At 44.2% G+C, this 24466-nt stretch overlaps 1 protein-coding gene across 1 annotated transcript in view; it reads left to right on the plus strand.

Moving 5' to 3' along the window:
- LRRC27 (leucine rich repeat containing 27) overlaps positions 1-22838 on the plus strand; it is a 23634-nt gene extending 796 nt beyond the window's left edge. Inside the window, exons 2-10 of the mRNA XM_075257596.1 lie at positions 2484-2614; positions 6855-6913; positions 10439-10582; positions 11263-11494; positions 12500-12589; positions 14644-14737; positions 18638-18786; positions 20948-21074; positions 22675-22838. Coding sequence (XP_075113697.1) covers positions 2484-2614; positions 6855-6913; positions 10439-10582; positions 11263-11494; positions 12500-12589; positions 14644-14737; positions 18638-18786; positions 20948-21074; positions 22675-22806 — 1158 coding nt within the window. The 3' untranslated portion in view covers positions 22807-22838. The remainder of the gene's footprint in view (positions 1-2483; positions 2615-6854; positions 6914-10438; positions 10583-11262; positions 11495-12499; positions 12590-14643; positions 14738-18637; positions 18787-20947; positions 21075-22674) is intronic.
- The last annotated feature ends 1628 nt before the right edge of the window (positions 22839-24466 follow it).

The following is a 24466-nucleotide window of genomic DNA, read 5'->3' on the forward strand; positions in this document are numbered from 1 at the left end:
ACATGTTTGTAGAAATAGGGCAATGGAAATCAACGTTGTCTACATGCTATATTGCTGTCTGATAGGACTCACTCCCATCATGGTGGGTACTGTAGTGTATATAATGTTTGGTGACAGGAGTGTTGGATGGAGTGTGAGTTTATGCGGTAAGACTTGTGGATGGTGTAAACATTAGTTGTGGGTTGGTCCTTGTATAACTACATATTGTGCATTGCTATGTTACTATAGCCTGGTTATAAAGGAACAATACTGCACCTGTCATTGCTGATGTGTAGTCTATAGAGTGCCAGCCAGATAGTCATACAAGGGAGTCTGTCACCGGGGTTAGGCATAATAAACCAGCAACACAGTTAGATGGATCTGCTCCATATGAAAATGTGTGTATCAATTGGCAGGATATTACATTTATTTCACAATATGCAAATGATCAGGGGCTCCACTCCCTCCCTGCTGTAATATACAGGGGTGACGGGGTCAGGTAGCCATGCTTAAATCTTGGCTGGCTTTGTGTTTTCACATTCACTCTGGCATATTACAGCAGTGTGGGGTCCGGCACTTTCAAGTAAAGGAGCCGCCCTCATTGCTCCAAACTCTTCATTTGCATATTGTGAAACAAATGACTATCTCAGCAACTGAGGCACACATTTATATGGGGAAAAAGGCGTTACATTTGGGTGAATCTGATCTATCTAACTGCATTCTGGTTTAGTATGCTTCACCCCGGTGACAGACTCCCTTATATTAACATTATTCAGTTACGTCGGTGCTCCATCCTCATGTTACAATTCAGACCTTCATGTTGGAGGACTTGCACTCAGAGGTTGCGATACATTTTTTTCTGGAAGAGAAAGAACAGTCCTCTTATAAATTTGAGTGTGTTAGACACACAAGATTATGAAGTTTGCAGTAATGGAAATGATATGTAGGCCTAAGGGGAGTCTGTCAGCAGGTAAATCCGTATCAAACTAATGACACTTTCCAAGGATGTCTTTCTTATTCTGCATTGAAATCAGTGTTTTATTCTTATGCAAATTAGCTGAAAATGACCTTAAGGGCGTTTCTTCACTAGATCGCCCCTAAACTCTGCCTGCGTCCGCTGTGCATTCCCTAAGTGACATCGCCCACTCAGTGACATTGCACACTTTTTCTGTAGTTACGAGCGGTTATCTAAACTGTAAAACAGAGGTCACGCTGATTCTGGTTCAGTTGAGATTTTTTTCTGTAGCCCCCACCATTCCTAAACAATCAGCGCAGTTAGTTTCAGCTCCCAATATGCTAATTAATAGAGATGAGCGAACACTATTCAAAACCGCAGTTTCGAATGGCACGCTCCCATAGGAATGAATGGGAGCGTCCGGTGCACAGGGGATTAAGTGGCAGGACGCCGGCCCCAGCTGCGTCCATTCATTCCTATGGGAGCGTGCTATTCGAAACTGCCATTTCGAATAGTATTTGCTCATCTCTACTAATTAGGCTTTGTAACTGTCAGGTGGGCGGTCCTCTTCTGGAGAAGACAATCTGGGACCAACAGTAGGGAACTTAAATAGCATATCAGGTGCTTAAACTACCATACTGAGAAATTATGTCTGAGGAACAGTGAGGGTTATGGAAAAAAATTCCAACTGTGCCAGAATCGGTGGAGCGGCGTCTATTAAAGAATACAAAGAAATGGAATAGGAGGAGGTGGCGAAAGGTCCTGTTTAAGTGGAAAGGCACTTAAAGGGGTTGTCCCATGAAAAGCATCCCATCTATACTGCTAGTTTATGTGGATAAATAAATTGCTTTATCAAAACTGCTTTGTTTGGCTGCTATCTTAATTTATTCACTTCATTGTTGACTTCGTTTCTATGGTCACGGGGCTTATCTGCTCCGTTCCCAAGTGACATAGCTGCCTGCTCTCAGGGAGAGAGAGGGGCTGAGTGCTGGGAGCAGCTCTGAGCTGTGTATGTCTCACCGGAGCTCCTCAGATAGGGGAGCGGGGAGGTGAGAGCTCCGGGATTACTGTGCTGTCTATCTTCAGCTTTTCCACTTATCAGCCAGTTTAATTGAATTTGGTTGATAAGGGCTGAGATAAGGAGTCCATTACCTCTGTATGTAATGCAAGCTGACTCAAATCCATCTCTGCTACATCAGTTTCCACATCCGCTTTATACTGTGGTAATATATTTACAATCAATCCCTCATTACTGACTGCAAACATAGCAGATAGCAGAGCAAGTGAAACCCCACCCACCAATGTGCTGAGAAATCCAGGAAGTGAAGAGAGCACAGAGCCTGCAGGTAGGTGAACAAGCGTTATGGGAATACCCCTTTAATATGAATGCATGTGTAACACAACTGATGTAACTGAGGGTTTCACTGATCAAGCCTCACATCCCTTTACAATAGGATGTTACAGGTTTGTGTATTTGCTTTTACTACATTCTGGTTTGTATCACTTGTTTTTCCATTTTGGCGCTTATGAATGTTTATTTCATTTTCAGACCTTACATCTTCAGGGTAATGCGTTGTCTTCCCTCCCTGAACATCTCTTCCTACATCTGCCACACCTTGTTTGGTTGGACCTCCGAAACAATGAGATTACAAGTTTACCAAGTACGATAGGAAGACACAGGTATATCTATATGTAAGGTAGCGGGTATATTACGACACATGTCTAGTTGTCATATCAGCAGGAGGTATGTTCAACATGTGGTGTACGTATCCAACAGCTGGTAGATGTTGTGCTTAAGGGCTAGTTCAAGATGGCTATATCTGTATCTGTAGCCTCCTAACACGGCTGTTCTACGCTGTTTCCGTAAGTCCCATAAAGGTAAATAGGAAATGCACAAACAGGTTAGCATGGCAAGCTATGCTGTTTCTGTAATTCCCAAATGCAGCTCTTCACTATGGACCTCACCTTCTAAAGGTAATGTGTCAGGTTCAAAAAGCCTCACCAAACCAATAAAAGTGTTGTATAAGGATCTGTAATAGGTAAAACATACCTGTGTGGCCCCCAACTGGTGAAGTAATGCAGAGGTTATCTTTTTATGGACATGTAAATTATCCTCAAGTACATTGAGGGCGGGGCCTGATTTTCCAGATTTTTTTTGCAGAAAGTGCTCTGATTGTCCTCTAACATTGCCTCCCACTATCACACTTTTGGCTACACCTTTATCTCTGCACTAGCAGTACCCGCAACTTCGTTCGCGGAACCCTGACCCCCTGCGCGACCCACCTGTAGCACTGCGCAGGCTTCTTCCTTTGCCTTGTGTCGACAGCGGCTCCCTTTTCCTCATCTCCCCCCTGGCGCCTGCCAACCCCCTTTTTTCCTACCCACTCCCTCATGTGCTCGCTTCTTTCTCCTACCCCATGCCCCTTTTCCCCCCTATCTCCGTAACCCCTTCCCCCCCCCAACCCCATGCCCCCTTCCTGCCCAACCCCATGCTCCCTTCCCCCGTGTTACCTACCCTGTTTCCCCTTTTTCCCACCACCCCATGCCCCGTTCCCTGTCTTACCTACCCAGTGACCCCTTCCCCCCCCACACACACACACACCCTGTGTCACCTTTTCCCCCACCAACCTGTGCCCACGACCTCACCAAACCCCGGGCTCCCCGTGCACCGATGTTACAGGGGTGCCTATGAGGGCTCCCCTCCCGTGGCAAGCCATGTGCCCCCATTCCATCTGTGGGCGCTGTGGCAGTCCTGTCCCCGTCCCCCTTCCAGGGGTCCCCAGGTTTACCTGCCCAGGCCCCCCTTTCCCGCGTTCCCCACTGGACCGGCAACCTCCTCACTCCCAACACCTCACCCCTCTCCCTTCTAAAAGTCCCCTAACTCGCCTGTCGTCACAACCCTTCTCCTGCGGCCGAATGACACTGTAGATAGCCCTGAGCAGACATCGGCGACATCCCCGACGGACATGCAGAGGCCACAGCCGCCATGGGACAGCAGGCCGAACCGGCATTCCAGACTGCGGTGCTGGCGACCGTCTGTCTGGCCGCGGCAGAGCACTGCATTCCTGTGGTAAGCCCACACAAGCGGGGCAGCGTACGTACTTCTCGCTGCCCCAGAGTACGGGTGCTGGTTCAGGACGCTCTGGACCTCTGAGAGCCGCCATGTTCTTGTGGACGCCGGCACCCATCCAGGTGAGCTGCTGATGGGGCTGGGATGACGTCATCCCAGGTCCTACAGCTTCCCAGGTCCTGCAGCAAATTCAAAAGTAAAAAGCATCGGTCACGGTAGTGAATTGCGGTGGTGTACAGGAATTCCATGTAGCCTATCGTTCAATCCGGGACCCAAGGTATGTATGTGCGCAATTTCAGCCAAATCCGTTAGCCCGTCTAGGTGTCATTGCGTCCCCTTGCCAACTCCCCTTCCCCTCCCCCCCCCCCCCCGACCCCTTTGCACCCACCCCTGCAACCCCAGCCTCGGCCTCCTCCCCTGCCTGGGGTTAGGAGCTAGGCCCGAGAAGGCAATAGGGAGTTTGTGGCTTGCTATGCTAAAAAGTGCGTGGGATTGCAGAGCTGGTGGTATGAGTTGTGGATTTGTGGGGGTCCTGGCAAAAATGTATGTCTGCGATTGTGACGAAAAGTAGCCTATCGTTCAATCCTGCCTAGGAACTATGTTTTTTGAAAATTTGAGCCAAATCGGTTGAGCGGTTTTTGCGTGATTGAGGAACAAACATCCAAACATCTAAACATCCAAACACACAGGATTGTACTAGTCTCTCTGCATGTTTCGTGTATACATTGCGTGTAAAACACATGGTCCCTATTATAGTCTATGGGGTTTGGGATTCTGTTCGAGGGGTCCCCAAGCAGACTCCCCGAATGGACTACTGAACGCAGAGGTGAACCGGGCCTTAGATGTCCTTCTGTATGCTTTTGTAACTTTCTTAAAAGGATTGTCCAAGTTATTTCATTTTGAGGACTGGTGCAGGGACTGATTAAAAATAATAGACCAAATGATACTTAGCTGTGTTGTCTGCTGCCATCTCCTCCATCGTGGACCTCTGGTCCTCTGTGCTGGAATATGTTTACATGTCCATATACACAGATTACAGCTGAAACCCATTACTGGCCTTGAGAGTATATAGCACCTCCCTGCTGAGGTCGTAGTAGGTGCTATATGTGTATATGGCAGCTGTGTAAGCAGTCTTGGTAAGGACTGGGGGTCAGTGCTAGGAGCAGCAGTGGCCGGGACAGGTAAGTAACACTTGGTTTATTATTTCTAACCAGTCTCTGTACCTGTCCTCAAAATGAAATAATGGAGACGTCCCGTGTAACGAGTGATCAGTACATTTGACAAGATGTCCGTTCCTAAGAAGACCGACCACTGTGGCCGCCTTTAGGAATGAAATTACATGGCAGATAGGAATAACCAAGACTCCATCAGAAAAGGAAAAATCATGTAAAACAAAGCACATCCCTGTAGTGGCCGAGCCCTGCACGTCCCAGGGGTGCTTGACCTCAAACTCGGCTTTGCTCGCCCTCCTTCTGTGAATGGATATCAGTGACAAGTAGGATCAGAGTGACTGACAGGAGACTCAGTGTGAGGAGGGGGTGGCCGAGGAGGAATAATGCTAATAAATAAATCATAGGTATGAATGAATAAATTATTGAGATTGTTATAATGAGTTTGCCCTGACTGTCCTATCTGTTTATATGTCTGTTTTTTTTTTTATTTTTTGGTCTTATAAATTAAACCTCCAATATTTTTGGTCTTGAGAGTCCTTTATTATGTCCACCATAAAGTAAGTGTCCTTTCCTCTATTCTATTCCATTCAAAAGGATCATTCCTTAATATATTGGTTTTTTTGATACAGGGCTCCAAATCCTCTGCATAGGAATGATGTTAAGAGGTAACATACTGACTGCCTGCAGCTGCCACTGGGGGGAGCTAATGAGCTTACTGTAGTCTGATTACACATTGTACTCAGCTCCCTCTAGTGGCAGCTGCAGCAAGCATCATTTTATCTTTTGTATAGATATATAGATAGATAAATAAATCTATATACACACTTGTATACTGTATATACATATAGGCAAGGTCTGGATCAGGAAACAAAGCCATAGTAATAAATCAATCAGCATAGACTTAAAAGTGACCTGATAAATGGTAGTGAATTCGGTCCAGGTTTTCTCCAGTGCCCAGGTATATCTCTGAAGTAGGGGGATGTTGTATAAGCATATTACTTGTGCTGCATTATTTAACTCTTCCTGATGCATAATTTAGCTGCAGGTAATTATCAGTACTCCTCCTAGACACATGGGGCTCAGTTCAGATTGTGCTGTGGGCGCTCACACTTGCAAATGAAGGGTGATAAAGTGACATGGAAGTTCTTGATAGAAATAGAATAGATCTATCAAGGCTTAGGGCTCATTCACACGACAGGATTTTAGCCTGACATGTTGTGTTAACAGCCCCATGGATCTATTCAAACAACTATGTGAATGATCGGAGAAAAAAAATACTTCATAGGCCATTTTTACTGATTTTTCAATGGATTCATGTCTGTGATAGATCCATTAAAACGAATTACTATGGGGTGTTTTGTTTTTTTTGTTTTGTTTTTTTGCTCCACTTGTAGTTTTACGTAGTGTGTTAACTTTCTGTAGTAGTATAGAGAGGAGCATAGGCTCAGCAGTGATTCTTGTACCCCCTGGGGTCCTTGGTTTGGCTTCAGCCAAGTGCGACATCTCCATAGACTTTGTACGTTCTGGCTGTATTCACACAGATTTCCTCTAGTTTTCACCAACACACCAAAATATACTCCTGATGACAATCTTTGTGCTGCGGCTATACAAGCACCAGGAGATGAGTGACTACATGGTTAGGTTTACCAGTAATGAACTGTCTTTCCATTTCCCACAGGCAACTGCAATCTCTTCTTCTTGAAGGAAATCCAATAAAAGTGCTTCCTATAGAGCTTGGTAAGTCAACATTTTGTGGATTTATTGCTTTATACAGGCAGTAGAAATCTTTTAATGTACCGACTGGCAAATCATTTGGATTATGCAATGATTGTAGTAGTGAATGAGTGTATATTGTATAGTGTGTAAGGTGTGTGGCCTGTCCGCAAGTCCACTGACCCAAACTTACAGCATCAGAGATCTGGATGAGGCTTCCTTAAAGCAAACCCGCGTCATCATCAGAACCTGTATCACCCCGCCCCCTCCTTGGAAGAAGATGCTCCTCCTCTTAGTTTCCTTCTCCCGTCAGCATGAATGAAATCTCCAACGGCTGAGTGTACAGGGCGTATGTGAGATTTCTTTTGTGCTGATGGGAGGGGGAAGCTAAGAGGAGGAGTCAAATTCTATCAATAAGGAGGCGGGGTGATACTGGTTCCGCGGTTGACGCGGGTGTGATCAGAGCACAAGGGGAACACCCCCTGTGCTCCAAGAAGGCTAATTTGCATAACAATAATCCAGATTTTTCTGTGAAAATAGCTGCAACAATCTGCAATAAACAAAATTGTCTACAATAGCCTTGAGCACAGGCTTAGTTAAAATTGTACAATCGCAATGATAGAATCCCTTTATTAAGAGAGGGATAAGGAAATCAAATGCTAAAATCTTATTACAATACTTTGATATTTTGTTCTCTTTTTTCCTTACATTACCTATTTCTCTCTGGAGTTGATTCATCCGTTCCCGTTCTCTAGATTGAGCCGCGGATCTTGTAATCACCGTAGCTCGCTGTTTTCCTTGCCGTTCGCCCTTCATCAGGTGTTATTGATTTTGCCGCTGATTTAATTGCAATAGAATAAGGATTTAATCACCGAGTCCTTGATTAATAATTAGCATATTTTAGAACAGGATATTGTGTACTCCATAGACTGGTTAAATTACGGAGAAGTGTTTTGTCATCAACTTCACCGTGCTAAGTGGTGGAAGTAGAGACGTGTATGATGGAGTTAGTGACAAGCTCATGTCTTTGTGGGGTGGGGAGGACAAAATACAGAAATCCTACAACTCATTAGGGCCAACATTCTCCATTGGAATGGTTGTGGTATAATAAAGGGGGAGATTTGCACATGGTTTGTACCATTAGACGTCTTCTGTCCCTTGTCCGACAAAGGGCGGGGCCTAACTGGAAAGGGGTGGGGCTTTCACAGACCTAACGTTTGCTAAATAAAATAAAAAAAAGACCGTATTGCATCTTTTTCTCATCTGTTCGGCTCTGTTTCTCAGTTTTTGATGGCCGTTTTTCACCTGTATGTGAATAAGGCATTATTTTAGGATCCTGTGCTCAGAGAATAAGTTATATTTCCTGTTGTTCAGTTAGGATTATATTCTCTGGTGCCTAGGGGGCAGGATAATAGGTTATGTTCTCTAGGGATCAATGGTAAGGCTTAGGTTATATTCCTGGGTGGAACAATTGGTTATATCTCTGGTGCCCAGTGGGGATAAGCATGGCTTGAAATCTCCCCGCGGACCAGTGTGACTAAGGATGGGTTCTATTCCCTGATGCCTAGTGGGTAGGCAAGTTACTTATTTAACCTGGTGGGTAGTGGGATAACAATAGATTAGATTTCCTGGTGTCCAGTGTGGAAGAAGAGTCATCGGAGTCTTGGGCAATGAGGGTTCAATGTTTCGATCGGGGATAGTTCACATTCTATTGGCCATAACCAATGACCGGAGGTGTTAAAATATTAAAGGGGACTGATATCGGTAGCTGAAATTAACAGCACCAATATCTCTGCAATGGGGGCAAAGATGAAAGCGTGTTGAATTCAGCACCCTGAGGTTTGTTATTGTATATAACACTCCATATCCCATGACATATCCGCTTTAAATACCATAGAGAGCCAAAGTTCGCCCCGTTGCTGGTAGCAGATGGCAGTACTATGGAAAGTTATCCATTTCGCTGTGGTCTCAAAATGGACTTCCATAAGACCCTATTTACATAGGACTGTCAAATAGAGAGTCCAATGAGATATAGATCACTATTAATGAAACAAATGGCGCAGTATAGCACTGTGCTTTCCTGCCGCAACGACAGAACCATCGATCCGAGGACATGGACACAAATGCTCATCAAGATGTGTGAGTGATCGTAGCCATGTGTGTAACTTGTGATAGGGAGGCCTGCAAGGACCCTCAGGCATAGGAGCCACATGACTGCTAATGATCGGGGTCGGATCGGGGGCTTGGTAATAATTTCCTAAGTTTTGGCGACCTTAGTGGTTTAGTTGAAAAGTGAACTAGAGATTTAGTAGATTCCCCTTATAAAGTCAGAAAAACAACTATACATTGACGTCACTGTGTGTTTCGAGAAAATGAGCCCCCCCCCCCATACCCAGTACTGTAGGGTGCTATGGCTGGATGGCAGTATATTAGTAAGCAGAGAACAGATCCTCTAACACCTCGTATTTTGCTTTAATCCCATGGAAAGTAATTGAAATTTCAATAAAACCATTAATAGATCGTTGCCAATTCCATCTGCTGAGACGCGACCGCGATGGCGACGCTTTCGCCGTTTTTTTTCTACGTCGTAACAGTGAAGATTAATTGCAGCCATTTTCTGTGCTGCTGAGCGTGAATGTTTGCTAATGCATTCTGGCAATTGTATTTCCCCGTGCAGAACTTTGTGTATACAGACACTTGCCCAAATGTATTTCATACTGTGACAATATAATATTGTTTTTATTCCTTCGCCGCATTAGGAAAACTTGCAAATGAGTCAGATGGAATAAAATGAATAAAAGATCTATTAACACCTTCATGGCTTTATTGGTCATAGGTAAAATTGATGCTACCTGGCAAGGGTTAATAGGGAATATTTGGCTTTTTGTTTTCAAATCCATTTTTATTTTTTGGTACATGATTATGGGGGCGGCCATCTTGCCTGAGCTTCTCCTCTGATCTGTTAACAGCATTTAGTGATATGCTTTACAGCATAGTCAGCAATAGACTGGAACGGACTCATTAAGGTCTATGGGAGAGTTTTCTCATCTGTGCAGGAAGTGGGAGGAGATAAGCTATGACATCATCTATGGTCAGCTGGTGTAATGATGGCTCATTAAGTGTCAGCCCATTATTAGGCTTAGTAGCCAGAGTGATCATTAGAAGATTTAGTACTTGTATTATAGATAGTGACATGGAAAATGATCTAAAATTTTGGGGCGGGCCTCCAGCCCTGGGAGCACTGCTCTTGCTACTGAAGTAAGATGGGTGATGTCATGGCAGTGGGAGGATCAATTGTCGCTTCACAGGGTGGCGCAGATAGGAGATGGTAGGGCCTGAGGTCACAAGCCAGGGAGGTGAAGGCCCACCCCCAGTGCACTAACTGCGTCATTGAGACAAAAAAGCTGATTTTCTTTAAATCTACACAAGTGATATAACAGAAGTATGATGTTTATCACTATCATGTCCTCTGGTAGGCGATGGTAGCCATACAGTAGGCTTGGAGGAGGTGATAGACTCCCTTTAACTTCCTTTGCGGTTTTTTGACAGGTAACTTGTCTACTCTAAAAGCCTTAAATCTCAGACATTGTCCTCTTGAGTTCCCACCAGAAGACATTGTTCACAAAGGACTCGCGTCCATATTATCTTTTCTACGAAGCTTCAGAAAGGAGGATCCAGAACCTGGAGCATCAGGTAAGGAGGCGTCCAAGGCTTTGCATTTTATGATGGGTGGACATATATACAGTATATACAATAGATTACCTAGGACTATACAGTAGGAGCCTTTGCTTACTATATTATCATCTATATTGGTTTCTTGGACCCTCTATAAGAAGTCAAAAAGGAAGGCAGAAGTCCATCCATTTACTGACCCATCACAGCATTTCGGCCCTTCTTTGGAGAGGGGCAACTATACCCTAGCATACTATTTGGTGTAATTGTGACAGCAACCCTATCTATAGAATGGACGCATTAAGAGTCAGTTAAAGGGGTCCTCCAGCTGCATACATTTCTACTGGCGTTGGGCTGTAAATTTCTTTAAACAATAAGGGGAAGGCCCCACGTCGCAGGGGAATCGCTTTGTGTGGAGCACAGACCCAGATTCGGTAGTAATGGCAGCAATAAGAGATGGAGGTCAGTATACGCTCTTTTTTATTTATATTTTTCGATAGTTACAGTCATTTCTATATTAGAAAACCCCTTTAGCAGGACAAGTCATTCTTCCATTTTGGCGCCTCCAGTGTAAGCTTCCATGGCGCCCTGTACCTCACATCCCGACTACTGCTGCGTTGCGCTTGTTATTGACTTCTACCCACCAGGATTCTCTGTGTTATTATCATTGAATGCAACACTTCATTGTTTCCTTCCATAAGAGCTGCCTCCTATGGAGAAACTGAATCTGGAAGACCTGAAGTCCAGCATGGATCTCTCCGCTGACTGGTCAAGCAGTGAAGACATGAAGCACTTCGAGATGCTGAAACGTAAAATGGATGAGAGAGAAATGGAAGAAATGGCCGAGAGCGAGCCCTTTACCTGCCATAGGAAACCTCAGAATGTGAGGGACGCTGTGAAAGGAAATGCATGGAAGTTTCTCACTGAATCACGGTAAATTTTATTTTTTAATTTGAATTTTTAAAGTTTTTTTTTTTTTTTTGTTTTTTTTTACTAATTATTTTCTAGTTATTTAACTTTTTTTAAAAAATATTTTTACTGTCCCACAAGGGGAATTTGAATCTGGAAGCTCTTGATCCCAAGTACAATGTACTGCAATACTTCTGGATTGCTGTACATTGCACATAGACAACCTATGTGCAATAGGAAAAGGCAATTAGGAAGCCCTTGGACACCCCCCTCATTGCGGGGGATGTGGCTGGACCCCTTGGACACCCCTATCTCATTGTGGGGGATGTAGCTGGACCCCTTGGACACCCCTATCTCATTGTGGGGGATCCAAGAGGCTGAAAGGGGGTGAGTTTTCCACCAAACGCCCAGAATCCGTGATTGCTATTGATCTTGGCATAAGAAAGGTTAAACCACTAGGGTCAACCTCCATCATCTAGTCCCAAATCCTGGCTGTGTATACGGTCGGGACCTGGAAGTCATGTGGCAGGCACAGCTCTTGTACTGTTACAGTACTGAGCATTAACTATATGCTCAGCATGACGTAACAGTAAGGGGTTAAAGGAGCCAAGCTGCAGTTCCACGCACAACCTATGTACATGTGTGGCACTCTTTCTAGAGAAGAAATGCTCAACCCTATAGAACTAGTATTTATTCCTAAACTTCATGGACCGTTTCAGGCAATAGAGATAGAGATGACACTTCCCTCTCATCATCATTAATGTGAATGGTGACATTACTGGACTTATTACAAGCAGATATGAGAAGGACGGTAATTACGGCTTATTAGATTTTTCATTAAGTAGACACAGAGGATTTTATTAGTTCATTTCTCTGTATAGAGCCGGGTCTGCGGAGCGCAGATTGTACATGTTACTAGCTGTCTGCTGAGAAGGTGGTAATGAATTCCTCAAGCAGCACATCCTTAAGACAACAACACTGCTGGCTTTCACTATTGAAATCACTGACTTTTTTTGGAAATTTCCTTAGACATGCAATGCTTGTAGAAAGAAGAAAGTCAGCAGCTGACAGACAGGCGGAGGAGAAGGAAAGGCTGGCCATGATGATTCAGAAGCAAAGGTGAGCTATGACTCATGGATGTGTCTTACAGCTATCCGGAGTCAGGAAAATAGTCAGGCACATGTTGGGGATCATTCATTAAGACGGCTGACTTATACGCCATTCTTATTCTGAGACCTTCTGGCGATGGATGTGACACCATTATTAAGAAGCGAAGTCTGTGCACCAGTAACTGAAATGTCCTGCAGAACTTAGGCAGATCTTACTTCTTTATGTACAGCAGTTTTCTAGTGTATGTAGTCTTAAGTATGTCGAGACGTAAAGTAATCATTTGCACCAATTTATACTTGCATAGTCCCGGTCCATTTTGGAGATTAATGGGGTCTTCATTAGAGATGAGTGAGAAGTGAAATATTCGAGATTTGATATTCGTTTCGAGTAGAGCCTCAATATTCGACTACTCGATTGAATATCGAATCCCATTATAGTCTATGGGAAAAAATACTCGTATCAGGGGAAACCACTATTCAACTAAAGGAGAGTCACCAAGTCCACGAGTAGCAGGAGGAGAGTGTTTAGGAGGAGCGCTGTGCCGTTAAAACGCACGGACCCCATTATAGTCAATGGGGTCCGTGCGCTTTAACTGTACAGCGCTTGCAGTTGCGCTGATAAAAAGTAAGCTCCCTCGTAACCGCAAGCTGCCAGCTCTCCCGATTAGCAAAGACGAGCCTGCGGCAAATCAACGCTGGTTCTGCAGCAGGCTCGTCCTTGCTAGTCGAGAGAGCTGGCAGCTTGCTGTTACGAGGGAGCTGACTTTTTTTCATAGGAATGAATTGACCAGCGTTGATTGGCCAGTGTACAGCATTCGGCTAATCAACGCTGGTCCTGTCGGAAGCTCGTCTGTGAGGAGGCAGAGTCTAAGATCGGACCATAATGGATACTACTGTGGTCCAATCTTAGATTCCACCACCTCACAGATGAGCCTCCGGCAGGACCAGCGTTGATTGGCCGGATGCTGTACACTGGCCAATCAATGCTGGTCAATTCATTCCTATGAGAAAAAATAAGCTCCCTCATAACCGCAAGCTGCCAGCTCTCCCGATTAGCAAAGACGAGCCTGTGGCAAATCAACGCTGGTTCTGCAGCAGGCTCGTCCTCTCTAGTCAGGAGAGCTGGCAGCTTGCTGTTACGAGGGAGCTTACTTTTTCTCATAGGAATGCATTGACCAGCATTGATTGGCCAGTGTACAGCATTCGGCCAATCAACGCTGGTCCTGCCGGAGGCTCGTCTGTGAGGAGGCAGAGTCTAAAATCGGACCACAATGGAGACCTCCTTACAGACGAGCCTTCGGCAGAACCAGCGTTGATTGGCCGAATGCTGTACACTGGCCAATCAATGCTGTTCAATGCATTCCTATGAGAAAAAGTAAGCTCGCTCGTAACAGCAAGCTGCCAGCTCTCCTGACTAGCAAGGACGAGCCTGCTGCAGAACCAGCGTTGATTTGCCGAATGCTATACACTGAATAGCATTAGGCCAATCAACACTGGTTCTGAACCGAATATTTACTGTAAATAGCTAGTAGTATTTGATTGGGTACGAATATTTCTAATACCGTAGTATGTGATCGAATACCTACTCGAACGAATACTACTCGCTCATCTCTAGTCTTCATATGTCCAAGCTCATTCACCGCTGCTACATGTTGAGTTCCCAAGCAGCAAGTATGTGTTGCCAGGAACCTGTATATAGAATAACTGTATTAATGTACAAATACAGTATCTAATGGATATGGATAATGAGATGCATAGAAATATATAAAGCAGTAAAAATAAAAGGGTGAAATGTCATGGTTTTCCATAGGCTCTGCAGAGGCGCCATGGAGCCGGTCACGGAGCGCCTATAGCTCTGTGATACATAATATAATACAATACACATAACTGGAGCACGGATAAAACAACCTAGTCACACAAGATACATTTACTGTATTTTACTTGCTCCTCCAGCTTTTCATTTTGCCCTTTTTCCATTTATTTAGTGCTATAAATCCACGTTTAGGTCAGTGATCCAAGGTTACCATTTAACAACCTCCAATAAATGCTCTTTTGCTTTGTAAGGAATCAAGAAATTCTGAAAGATTGGCAAAAGCAAACTAAGCTCATGCAAGATCAGAAAGCAAAACGCAAGAAGAGAGCAGAAAATCACCATCAGGTACGTGTGTGTGTGACCGGAACAGAGGTACAAGAAGAGGTTTGGCCACCAGAGGGCACTGTGGGATCATGTCGTGATTGCTGGAGGTCGGAGATCACTGCCTTGACATTTCAGAGATCTTTGTATTTCTCTATAGATAGGACACAATAGATTTGTTTTTCCATGTAGCGCTAGCCTTAGGATATTGCCAGTGGTGCCAGTAAGGGATGAAAAGGATTGCAGAGAATATCACCATGCTGTGATACAGTGTTTATGATGTGTTTGGCAGAGATGAATAGGGAAAAGAATCAACCTGTCTATTAAACAGCTGAATTTTAGTATTCGGTGTCAGGCAGGAGCTGCAACAGCAGATTGTAATGAAATAAATGAAAATGATGAACAGTATCATCCGCTGTCTTATACCTATCCCTGCTCACCTGCAACCAATGGCCATTGTGGTGGGTAGTACTTCATGTTTCAGCAGCAACAGGTTAGGGGGGTGCATGACGTTACTGCAACCTAATTGTGACCAAAACCTTCATTAATAACAATAAAGAATAGGAAGAATCAACTCACCTGATACCTTGTAGACAGTAACATAGAGGTACTACAAGTCCAAGGAGAGAGGAAGATGCAAAAACAGAAATCCCATCAGCTGTTAAAATGTGTCTTTTAGGCCTCAAGCACATGACCGATGGGGGATCCAATGATCCATTTGCTTCTAAGGATTATGGTGGCTCTGTCACAACTTATTGGAACAGAATGGAACCCCCCGTTGAAATCAATGTAGCACAGAAGGCGCCCTGAGATCATCCAAGTACCTTCCATTAAAAAATCAGAGCCCCCTCGGCCTGCACACCGAGTCGTGTGTATGAGGACTTAATCCAGGATTTAAAATCTGATATTAACTACATGTTGGACATCTGGGTGGTTTAGTGTCCCAAATCACAATGACAGGTTCTCTTTAAGAACCTAATCTTTAGGGTGCATTCACACGGAGTAATGTGCCACGTGACCTGGCACGTATACGCCGTGTGAGATTTTGAGCGCCGTATACGCTCCCATTGATTTCAATGGGAGCCTGGATTGTATACGGCGCGTTATTTTGCAGCTGTGATTTTGCTCCCGCAAAATCACGGCCGCAAAATAACGCGCCGTATACGAGACTAACTCCCAATGAAATCAATGGAAGCGTATACGGCGCTCAAAATCTCACACGGCGTATACGTGCCAGGTCACGAGGCACGTTACTCCGTGTGAATGCACCCTTACTCATACTTGCCAATTTTCTTGGGGGGGCTTTGTGTGACCATAATTTTGAGAAAACCCCATCTACATCCTGAACACATCCTTTGTCTTAGTAATTGTATTTATTACACCTGCTCTACAGTGACTCACGTTCTGACCCTATTTTATGATATTTTTTGATCGTGATTTTATTTTACTACATTTCTGGGAATTTTTCGTTTTCTTTACATTTCTGCTTTTCTTGTATTACACCCATCATACACGTTCTACTGAAATGACAGATTGAGTTTCTTAACACATTTTTAGCCAGTGATTTTTACGAGAATCACCCACAATATGTTGTAATGGTAATAATTCAGTATTTATACTGAAATCAATGTGAGAAGACGAGTGTCTTGAGTAGGCCTTGAAGCGGGCGTTAATGCTATAAATCTACATTTATGATCGCACTCAGTGTCTGGATAGTTGCTGAAGGCCGTGACTCAGAAGATGATTTATACAATTTATCATCCAGACATTTTACAAGGACAAGACCTTATTTCAGGGCTGTAAGTCAAGTCCCATTATGTAGGCCTAACATGATAGAAAGCACCTGTTCTGTGCAGCGGTGATGGCATGTGCGTATTGTATGACAGACTAAACTTCGTAACCCCATAGAAGTAGTTTTAGGAACACTAATAAACACCATCATTGCAAAACAGTCGTGAAATTTCTCCAGGGCTTAAATCACATGTCAGTGCCGATTGCAGGCAGAATGACATGGACTGTTTTAGATTTGAAGTCCAGGTTTAGGATTGGCATCGACGTTCCATTTATGATTTTCATGGACCCAAAGACCTCCATGGGCAACGTGTGGTCCACAGAGTAGAAAAAATAGTGCACGTCTCCAGTGGTGTAACTAGGAATGGTGGGGCCCTGTGGCGAACCTTTGACATGGGCCCCCCCCCCCCCCCGCTCCAAAGACCCCGACTGACCGCTCCTTTTCCCCCGCGTTCCTGCAGGCACTATTATACCCCATAGTGGCCCCAGTACACAGTATTAAACCCTATAGTGGCCCCTGTACACAGTATTATACCCTATTGTGTCCCCTGTACACAGTATTATACGCTACAGTGGCCCCTGTACACAGTATTATACCCTATAGTGGCTCCTGTATACAGTATTAAACCCTCTAGTGGCCCCTGTATGCAGTATTATACCCTATAGTGGGCCCTGTACACAGTATTATACCCTCTAGTGGCTCCTGTATACAGTATTAAACCCTCTAGTGGCCCCTGTACACAGTATTATACCCTCTAGTGGCTCCTGTATACAGTATTAAACCCTCTAGTGGCCCCTGTATACAGTATTATACCCTATAGTGGGCCCTGTACACAGTATTATACCCTATAGTGGCCCCTGCACAAAGTATTATTTCCTATAGTGGCCCCTGCACACAGTATTATGCCCTATAGTGGCCCCTGCACACAGTATTATGCCCTATAGTGGCCCCTGTAACACAGTATTATGTACTGTTATAACCCCTTCATCCCTAGGCAGTTGCCAGCACAGTACTGTGTGCTGACAGCCTGCCCTGCACACATGGGTTAAACTCACCAGTCTGCATTCACTCTCCATAAGTCCTCAGTGCTGCTCACTTTATCCCCCGGCCTCGGGCCTCAAAAGGTAAAATGTATTGTTTGTTTATTTTTTGGCATATTAACTAGTGAGGGGGCCCGGGCCCCCTAAGGTGTCAGGCCCTGTGGCAGCTGCTACCATGGTAGTTAAGCCACTGCACGTCTCCATTCATGGTGAGCTGTAAATGTAGGATTATTAGATTAAAAAACTGTAGTAGGCTGAGGCCCCGCATTGCAGAAACGCAGCTTTTTTGTTGCAGATTTGGCTGCGTATTTTTGCCCAAAAGTTTCGTTCAGACCAAACCGAAACTCTGTTTATACTCTGATTTCCCCTCAGAATCCAGAATATAAATAGCAGAGGCCCAGGAGAGGTGGTCAAACATGAAAACAATTTTACTCAGCTCTCCTGGGCTCTGGGACAACTCCCTGCTGTCTTGGGGTCTTCTGACATGAGTCATGCAGCGTTGTGACACTTGCGTCCATGCGTTACAATGCCACATGACCAGCTCAGGCCCAGTCACAGGCTCTAGCGGTCCCTGACGTCAGTCACAATACATGAAGAGAACAGGGAACTACGCCAGAGCCCAGGAGAGGTGAGTAACACGGTTTAAGTTGGCTCACCTCCTGTGGGAAACCACTTATTATACACTACTGTCTGAAGAGACCCCAGAGTATAATAATAGCAGTTCCAATTTGGACATGTTTAGTCTGAACGAAACTGCAGGTAGATCCTTACAAATATTGTAATAACTGAACCGAAAAAAACGACGTGAACAAGATCATGTTACATGATGTTTGGTTGTGGCCATTATTTCAATCAGTATTGCTCCTGGTGTATCGCTCTGCGCTGCGATGTGAGCTTATATATAAGATACAACCCAGAGGTCAATTATTGCAATTAAAAACCGCATGCACCGTGTAAACCCAGCCTTAGATATCTCGGCAATGGGGGCAGCGATTCATAAAGATAAGATGCCGTTTAATGCAGGTGACCCTAACCTATCTATCTATCCAATATTCTCATGGAAATTTCTGCCTTGTCGTTTCGCATGCCTAGGTGCCTGTCACTCCTCCGTTTGCCACAGACTTGGACACCTCCCAACACAAGAATAGCTGGGATAAGCAAAAGAGTCTTGCAGTCGAAAAGCAGGAAATGATGCCAAGGGTCATGTCTGCGAACTCATTAAAAGAAATGGAGAAAGCCAGGTTTGTTTAACCAACAGTGACCATATTCAGGGTGTTAAAATGTAAACCACGTCGCTAGATGCCTTGTGGTACACCGAAACGCATGCCTCGCCTGGCTCATATTCAGAGCCCCAAACAGCGGATGGAAAGTTTCTGCCGGCCACACGTCCGACTCCGAGCTCAGTATTTGCTTTATTATTTTGCTGCAGATTTCATTTTTTAGTCCCAAAAAGTCTCTGGTTATGTAGAGAGTCTGCACCATAAATAGCACCGTTATGTACACTGCAGATTGGACCTGGGCAGGGGGAGAGGAGACTGTGCAGCAAGTTTTTACGGTATTATCCTTATGGCCATAGAAGGTGGATCCAAAAAAAGAGGTTCCTGCAGTCTCTGGAGGAACGAGGTGGTTCTTGTAAAGAACTTGTACGTCTTCCCCCGGCTCCTGGGGCAGGGATCAGCTGTTACTGCTGGGCTGGTCCTCTCTAAAGTGTACCTGTAGGTATAATACCTTCAGCACTGGAGTAAAGGTACGCGTGAGGGGCGCAGAATGGACAATAGCCAGTCTATTCCAGACAATCCTACCACATTGGACGGCTCACAGATGTGATCAAATGTACTTCAGTACATGGGCAGTGTAAAGAACGTCTTTGCACACTTTGCACATTATTTATTACACAAGTGCACCTTTATAGTAAAATAGTGCTCAAGGCCAAAAAATAAAAAGGCGCACCTAAAATAGGTACTTTGCTAATATGGATTCAAGGACCTTCCCCTATTTAATACATATCCACTATGGAAAAAGCAGAGAAAACAGGAGCAACTGCGAAAATTTTCGATATAGAAGGCGCACGGTATGTATAGTTACTACATACACACATATGATCCCCTCTCTACACGTATACCCATTAGGTACATGTACACATATAGCTGTATACTCACTACATACTTACAGACTCCTGACTCAGAGCTCCACATAACCAGGATTTTTTTAAAATATTTGGCCGATCCTTAGGATAGATCATAAACATCTGATCGGTAGGGGGTTGACAGTTGGCTCCCACAAGGATCAGCTGTGCAGGGCTGCCGCTTGTCCCTGTACTATACCATGCCTGAGACAGAAACAGATGGCTTGATGCCCTGTATAGTTATTGGGTGCCGTTACTGCAGCTTAGCTCCCATTGACGTCCATGGTAGCATAGTTGCAGTATCAGCGCCAGGCCGCTATATAGGGTGTTGAGCTATCTAGTTTGTTCTCAGTGCACTGTATAACACAGGTGCTGGATGCACCCCAGGTACCAGCTGTTGACCCCCACTGATCAGCTGGCCCCATAAATAAATTAAGAAAAAAATGACCCCAGACTTCCATATGTTTCTGCATTTAGTCATCGTAACAAAGACTGGGCCCTGTGACCTCCCTGATCAGCACATTGGTAGGCTACCTGACTAAATATGGGGTGGGAGTACCAGGCTAATATTACATATTAGCAGGCTATAGCCCATAGAAAGTTGTACTGTAGCTTCCAGTGGTCCAGCGTTATATTTAGTCATGTGCTTTATACCCACGCTTGTCCACAGTTCTCACTCCCTACACTGGACTATTGCAAAAAAGAAATTGGCAAACGCCCGTGCTCTAAAATCTGCCATCATAGTCCCAGGAATACAACCACCTATGTGTGGCTTTCTGTTTAGGAGCCCAAGGCAGTGGCAAACTCTGCTGTGTCCATAAATGCCTGGCTATAAGGGCCAGGTGCGTCCACAGTCCCAGAGGTGGGGGCGCTATAATCCGGCCCTGGATATAAATACAGCACATAAACCCACAACATTTTCTGATGCCTCTAAATACCACAGCCCCTTTAACAACATATTTTGGGCTCAGTCTTTTATATGGCAGAAATATTTAGTCGGCCTCACAGCTGCAGTTTGTAGTTTTAGACCGTCACATGAAAAGTTTCTGCGGACGACTTCGCTATTATACCAATGGGCATCGGATCCTGAAGTTGAAGCAAGTTCGTACACACAAGCGCTCATGCCAGTTTGTAAATAGGGCTTTTATGGAGGGATTTTCTGACAGACTGTTCCTTTGGCAACTATCCCTAAAACAAAGTAGGCCACTGTCCTCTATTATAAGACAGGAGGATCATTGTGTCATAAATTAGTAATCTTTCTTATTTTATATGCGTAGAGCCGCTAGAGACCTCAGACTGGAACACCGCATCAAACGGCATATCCAGAGCATGCAGGAGCGGAAGAAAAACCCGAAACGGTCTGCGCAGGAAGAAATGGAGGCAGCGAGGAAGGAATTAGAAATGGTCAGTCATGTCCTAGTATGCTAAACTGGGGAATTGTACTTATCCTCTAATAAATGTGTGTTTAGATAGATAGATAGATAGATAGATAGATAGATAGGAGATAGATAGATAGATAGGAGATAGATAATAGATAGATAGATAGATAGATAGATAGATAGATAGATAGATAGATAGATAGATAGATAGATATGAGATAGATAGATAGATAGATAGATATGAGATAGATAGATAGATAGATAGATAGATAGATAGATAGATAGATAGGAGATAGATAGATAGATAGGAGAGAGATAGATAATAGATAGATATGAGAGAGATAGATAGATAGATAGATATGAGAGAGATAGATAGATAGATAGATAGATAGATAGATATGAGAGAGATAGATAGATATGAGAGAGATAGATAGATAGATAGATAGATAGATAGATAGATAGATAGATAGATAGATAGGAGAGATGAGATAGAATCTATACAGATGTTACATTATATTGAAAACGGCTTAGAATATCAAAGATAAAGTCATGCTCACCGATCCAATGCCTCGCCACTCCCTTCTTCTCCCACCTACCCCTCCAGTCTCTGCCTCCTGCTCCCTCTAGACCAGGGCTAAGGAAGAGAGTTGATTCGAATAGTATTCGAAACATAGTTTTGAATACCTCGCTCCCATAGGAATGAATGGAAGCAAGGGGGTAAGCGCTGGCAGCCGACGCCGGCTGCTTCCATTCATTCCTGTGGAGCGAGGTATTCGAAACTATAGTTTTGAATCCTATTCGCTCATCTCTAGTAGGAAACCTTTGGCTCTCCAGCTGCTGTGAAACTACAACTCCCAACATGCTCCATTCACTTCCTTGGGAGTTCCAAGAACAGCAGAACAAGTATAAATGCTGGGAGTTGTAGTCCAACAGCTGGAGTGCCGTACGTTCCCTAATCCTGCTCTAGACACAGAGCTGTGGCCGCTGCAGCCAGTGATTGGCTATGACAATTAGATGTCGGGACGCCATAACTGGAGCACGATGTAGAAGCCAACAAGGGACTTGTGGAAGCTTTGGCACCATAGTGGCGGAGAAAGGAGAGGTATGGCGAGGAGAGTATGATCTTACTTGTTAGCTTATGTGACACCTGCCTTGGGTTGCTGTACTGTACTTTTCCGATAGGTGACGGTCCATAAAAATTTGCAAATTATGTGAGGCTTTAAAATTTTGTCTTTATTTTGTATTTATATGAGAAATCTCTCTTTGGGCTATGAACTGAACAAACAAAAATCAGTAGATGCCTTTGTGTTATACTTACAAATATCACACGTATGATAAGGGTCCTGATTTATAACACAATGGAAGATATTTGTGACTATTTCACCCCTTTAATCGTCCAGTCGCTGGACTAAATGGAGATGAAATAGAGTCCAATTCTCCAATTATTGATTTCATTTAGATTGTTCCTTCTTTTATTTTGGTAAATGACAGAAATAAACTATTTGCCCTTCGATTTTTGAAAACCTTTTTACTTCACAGCATTTCCCCCCTCTGCTGCCTAAAACTTTTGCACGGTACTGTAGGTCACATGTCGTATTAACTATTATTCATGTCTGCTTTTGAAGGCTACGTTGCTTCAAGCAGAAATACTACAGAGAAAACGGGAACAAGATGCAGCCTTGGAATATCGATTTACTGCCTTCACGGGGGATATCACCCCAGGAGGACCTCCGAAAGGAGTCGCAACCACATTGTGAAAAATCTTCTGTATTGGTTTGTTTATGAAACTGAATTGGAGGTTGGAGAGAAAATTTTCCTTGTGTGGATCAGAAGTTGAAATCTAAGATTTTTATATTTTTCTTTAGAGTATTTTTGAGGGTATGAAATAGTAAGTATATTTTCTATCTGTCTGCCGTCCTCATGTGTCTTTCTCCAATAAATGGCAGTTGTGGAGTATCTTCTAGAATTCTCCTTGTGCTGTTCCTCTGCTACTCTTCCTGTAAATGTATGGTCACTAGACATTAACATTCTCCTTGTGAATGGGTTGTTTGCCTGTCAGCACGGATTGGACAGTTTTAGGGCTCATTCACACGGGGTGAGAGGGGGCGACTTCTGATGCCGAATCCACCTCAGAATCCGCCCCCTCACAATAGAGGTCTATGTAGACCGCTAGCTCTCTTTTTTCCATGAGCGATCTGTTCCGGCTCACAAAAAAAGAAGCGGGCTGTCCTTTCTTCAGACGGATTCCACGTCTGAGTCAGCCCCGGCGTCCGCCTTGCGACACCACCCTCCGTAATAGGCACATTCATTTGGGCCTACTCCGGAGCGGGAAGCCATTACAGTCGTGGCAGGCACATTTTGGTCCAATTCTGCATCAGAATCAGGACCAAAATACACGGTCCCGTGCCCCGTGTGAACGAGGCCTTATGCTGTGTATGTAGCAACTCAGCCCTTTAAATAGGGGAACACACGATTTTAAACATATTTCCAGGAGGGATAACTGCCTGGTGATGTAAGGCATCTATGCAACTGCTCGGTCATGGAAACCCATGCCATGGAGTTCCCCATGCACAGTTTTTGTGCCGCTGTTCAAGCCAGAGAAGGTTTGGACTTTTTTGCAGTATTTTCTTGGGCCCTTGTTCTTGTAAAGGCAACTATTGGCTGGATTGTATATATCTATGGCGATGGGATTGAATAAAAGACCTGAATGGGCCCAGATGTGTCCTGATACTGTTGTATAGGATAAGGGGATTGGAAGCAGGAGGGTTAATAGACGAGTAAGGAGAGTGAATGTGACATTCAGGTAGGGGGATTATCCTTAAGCAGAGTATATATGGATGTATATGGAGACCCAGCTGAATATGTACTGTGTTTGACATGGCTAGAGGGTAAGATTATATATGTAATCTGGTATTAATGGGAATGTCTAAGGCAGGGCTGGCTGAATAGAGTGCAGGGGAAGTTGTCACCATGTGCTGCAGGCAAGTAAATATCATACCAGTCTCATCCCTACAGGCAGATTAGGACACACTTCTTGTTTCAGGAGCCTGCGGGCTGATAGAAAAGATGGGGAGAAATACTCCAAATAAATAGCTATTAATGGGTTTGAGTTTTATTTGTATTTTTTGCTTGTTTTTCCATGTTGTGCTGCAAACGTCTCTAATATAATCCACAAGTGAAAAATTCTAAAAATGTCCCAGAATTGGGGCCAGTCGTTTGAACACGTCTGCATATCTCAAGGAAGGGTCAGGTTCACACTAAGGTTAAGATACAACAAAAAGCATCAAAAAAAAGGCTTCATTTTATATAGTACCAGCAAAGTGCGTGAGAATTCAATTCATCCCATCTATAGACAGCCATATTGTTGCTCAGTATTGTTGCCTAAGGCTGGGACCCCACGTTGTGAAAACTAAGCAT

This window comes from Leptodactylus fuscus, chromosome 10 (assembly GCF_031893055.1).
Source record: "Leptodactylus fuscus isolate aLepFus1 chromosome 10, aLepFus1.hap2, whole genome shotgun sequence".
Classification (NCBI taxonomy): Eukaryota; Metazoa; Chordata; class Amphibia; order Anura; family Leptodactylidae; genus Leptodactylus; species Leptodactylus fuscus.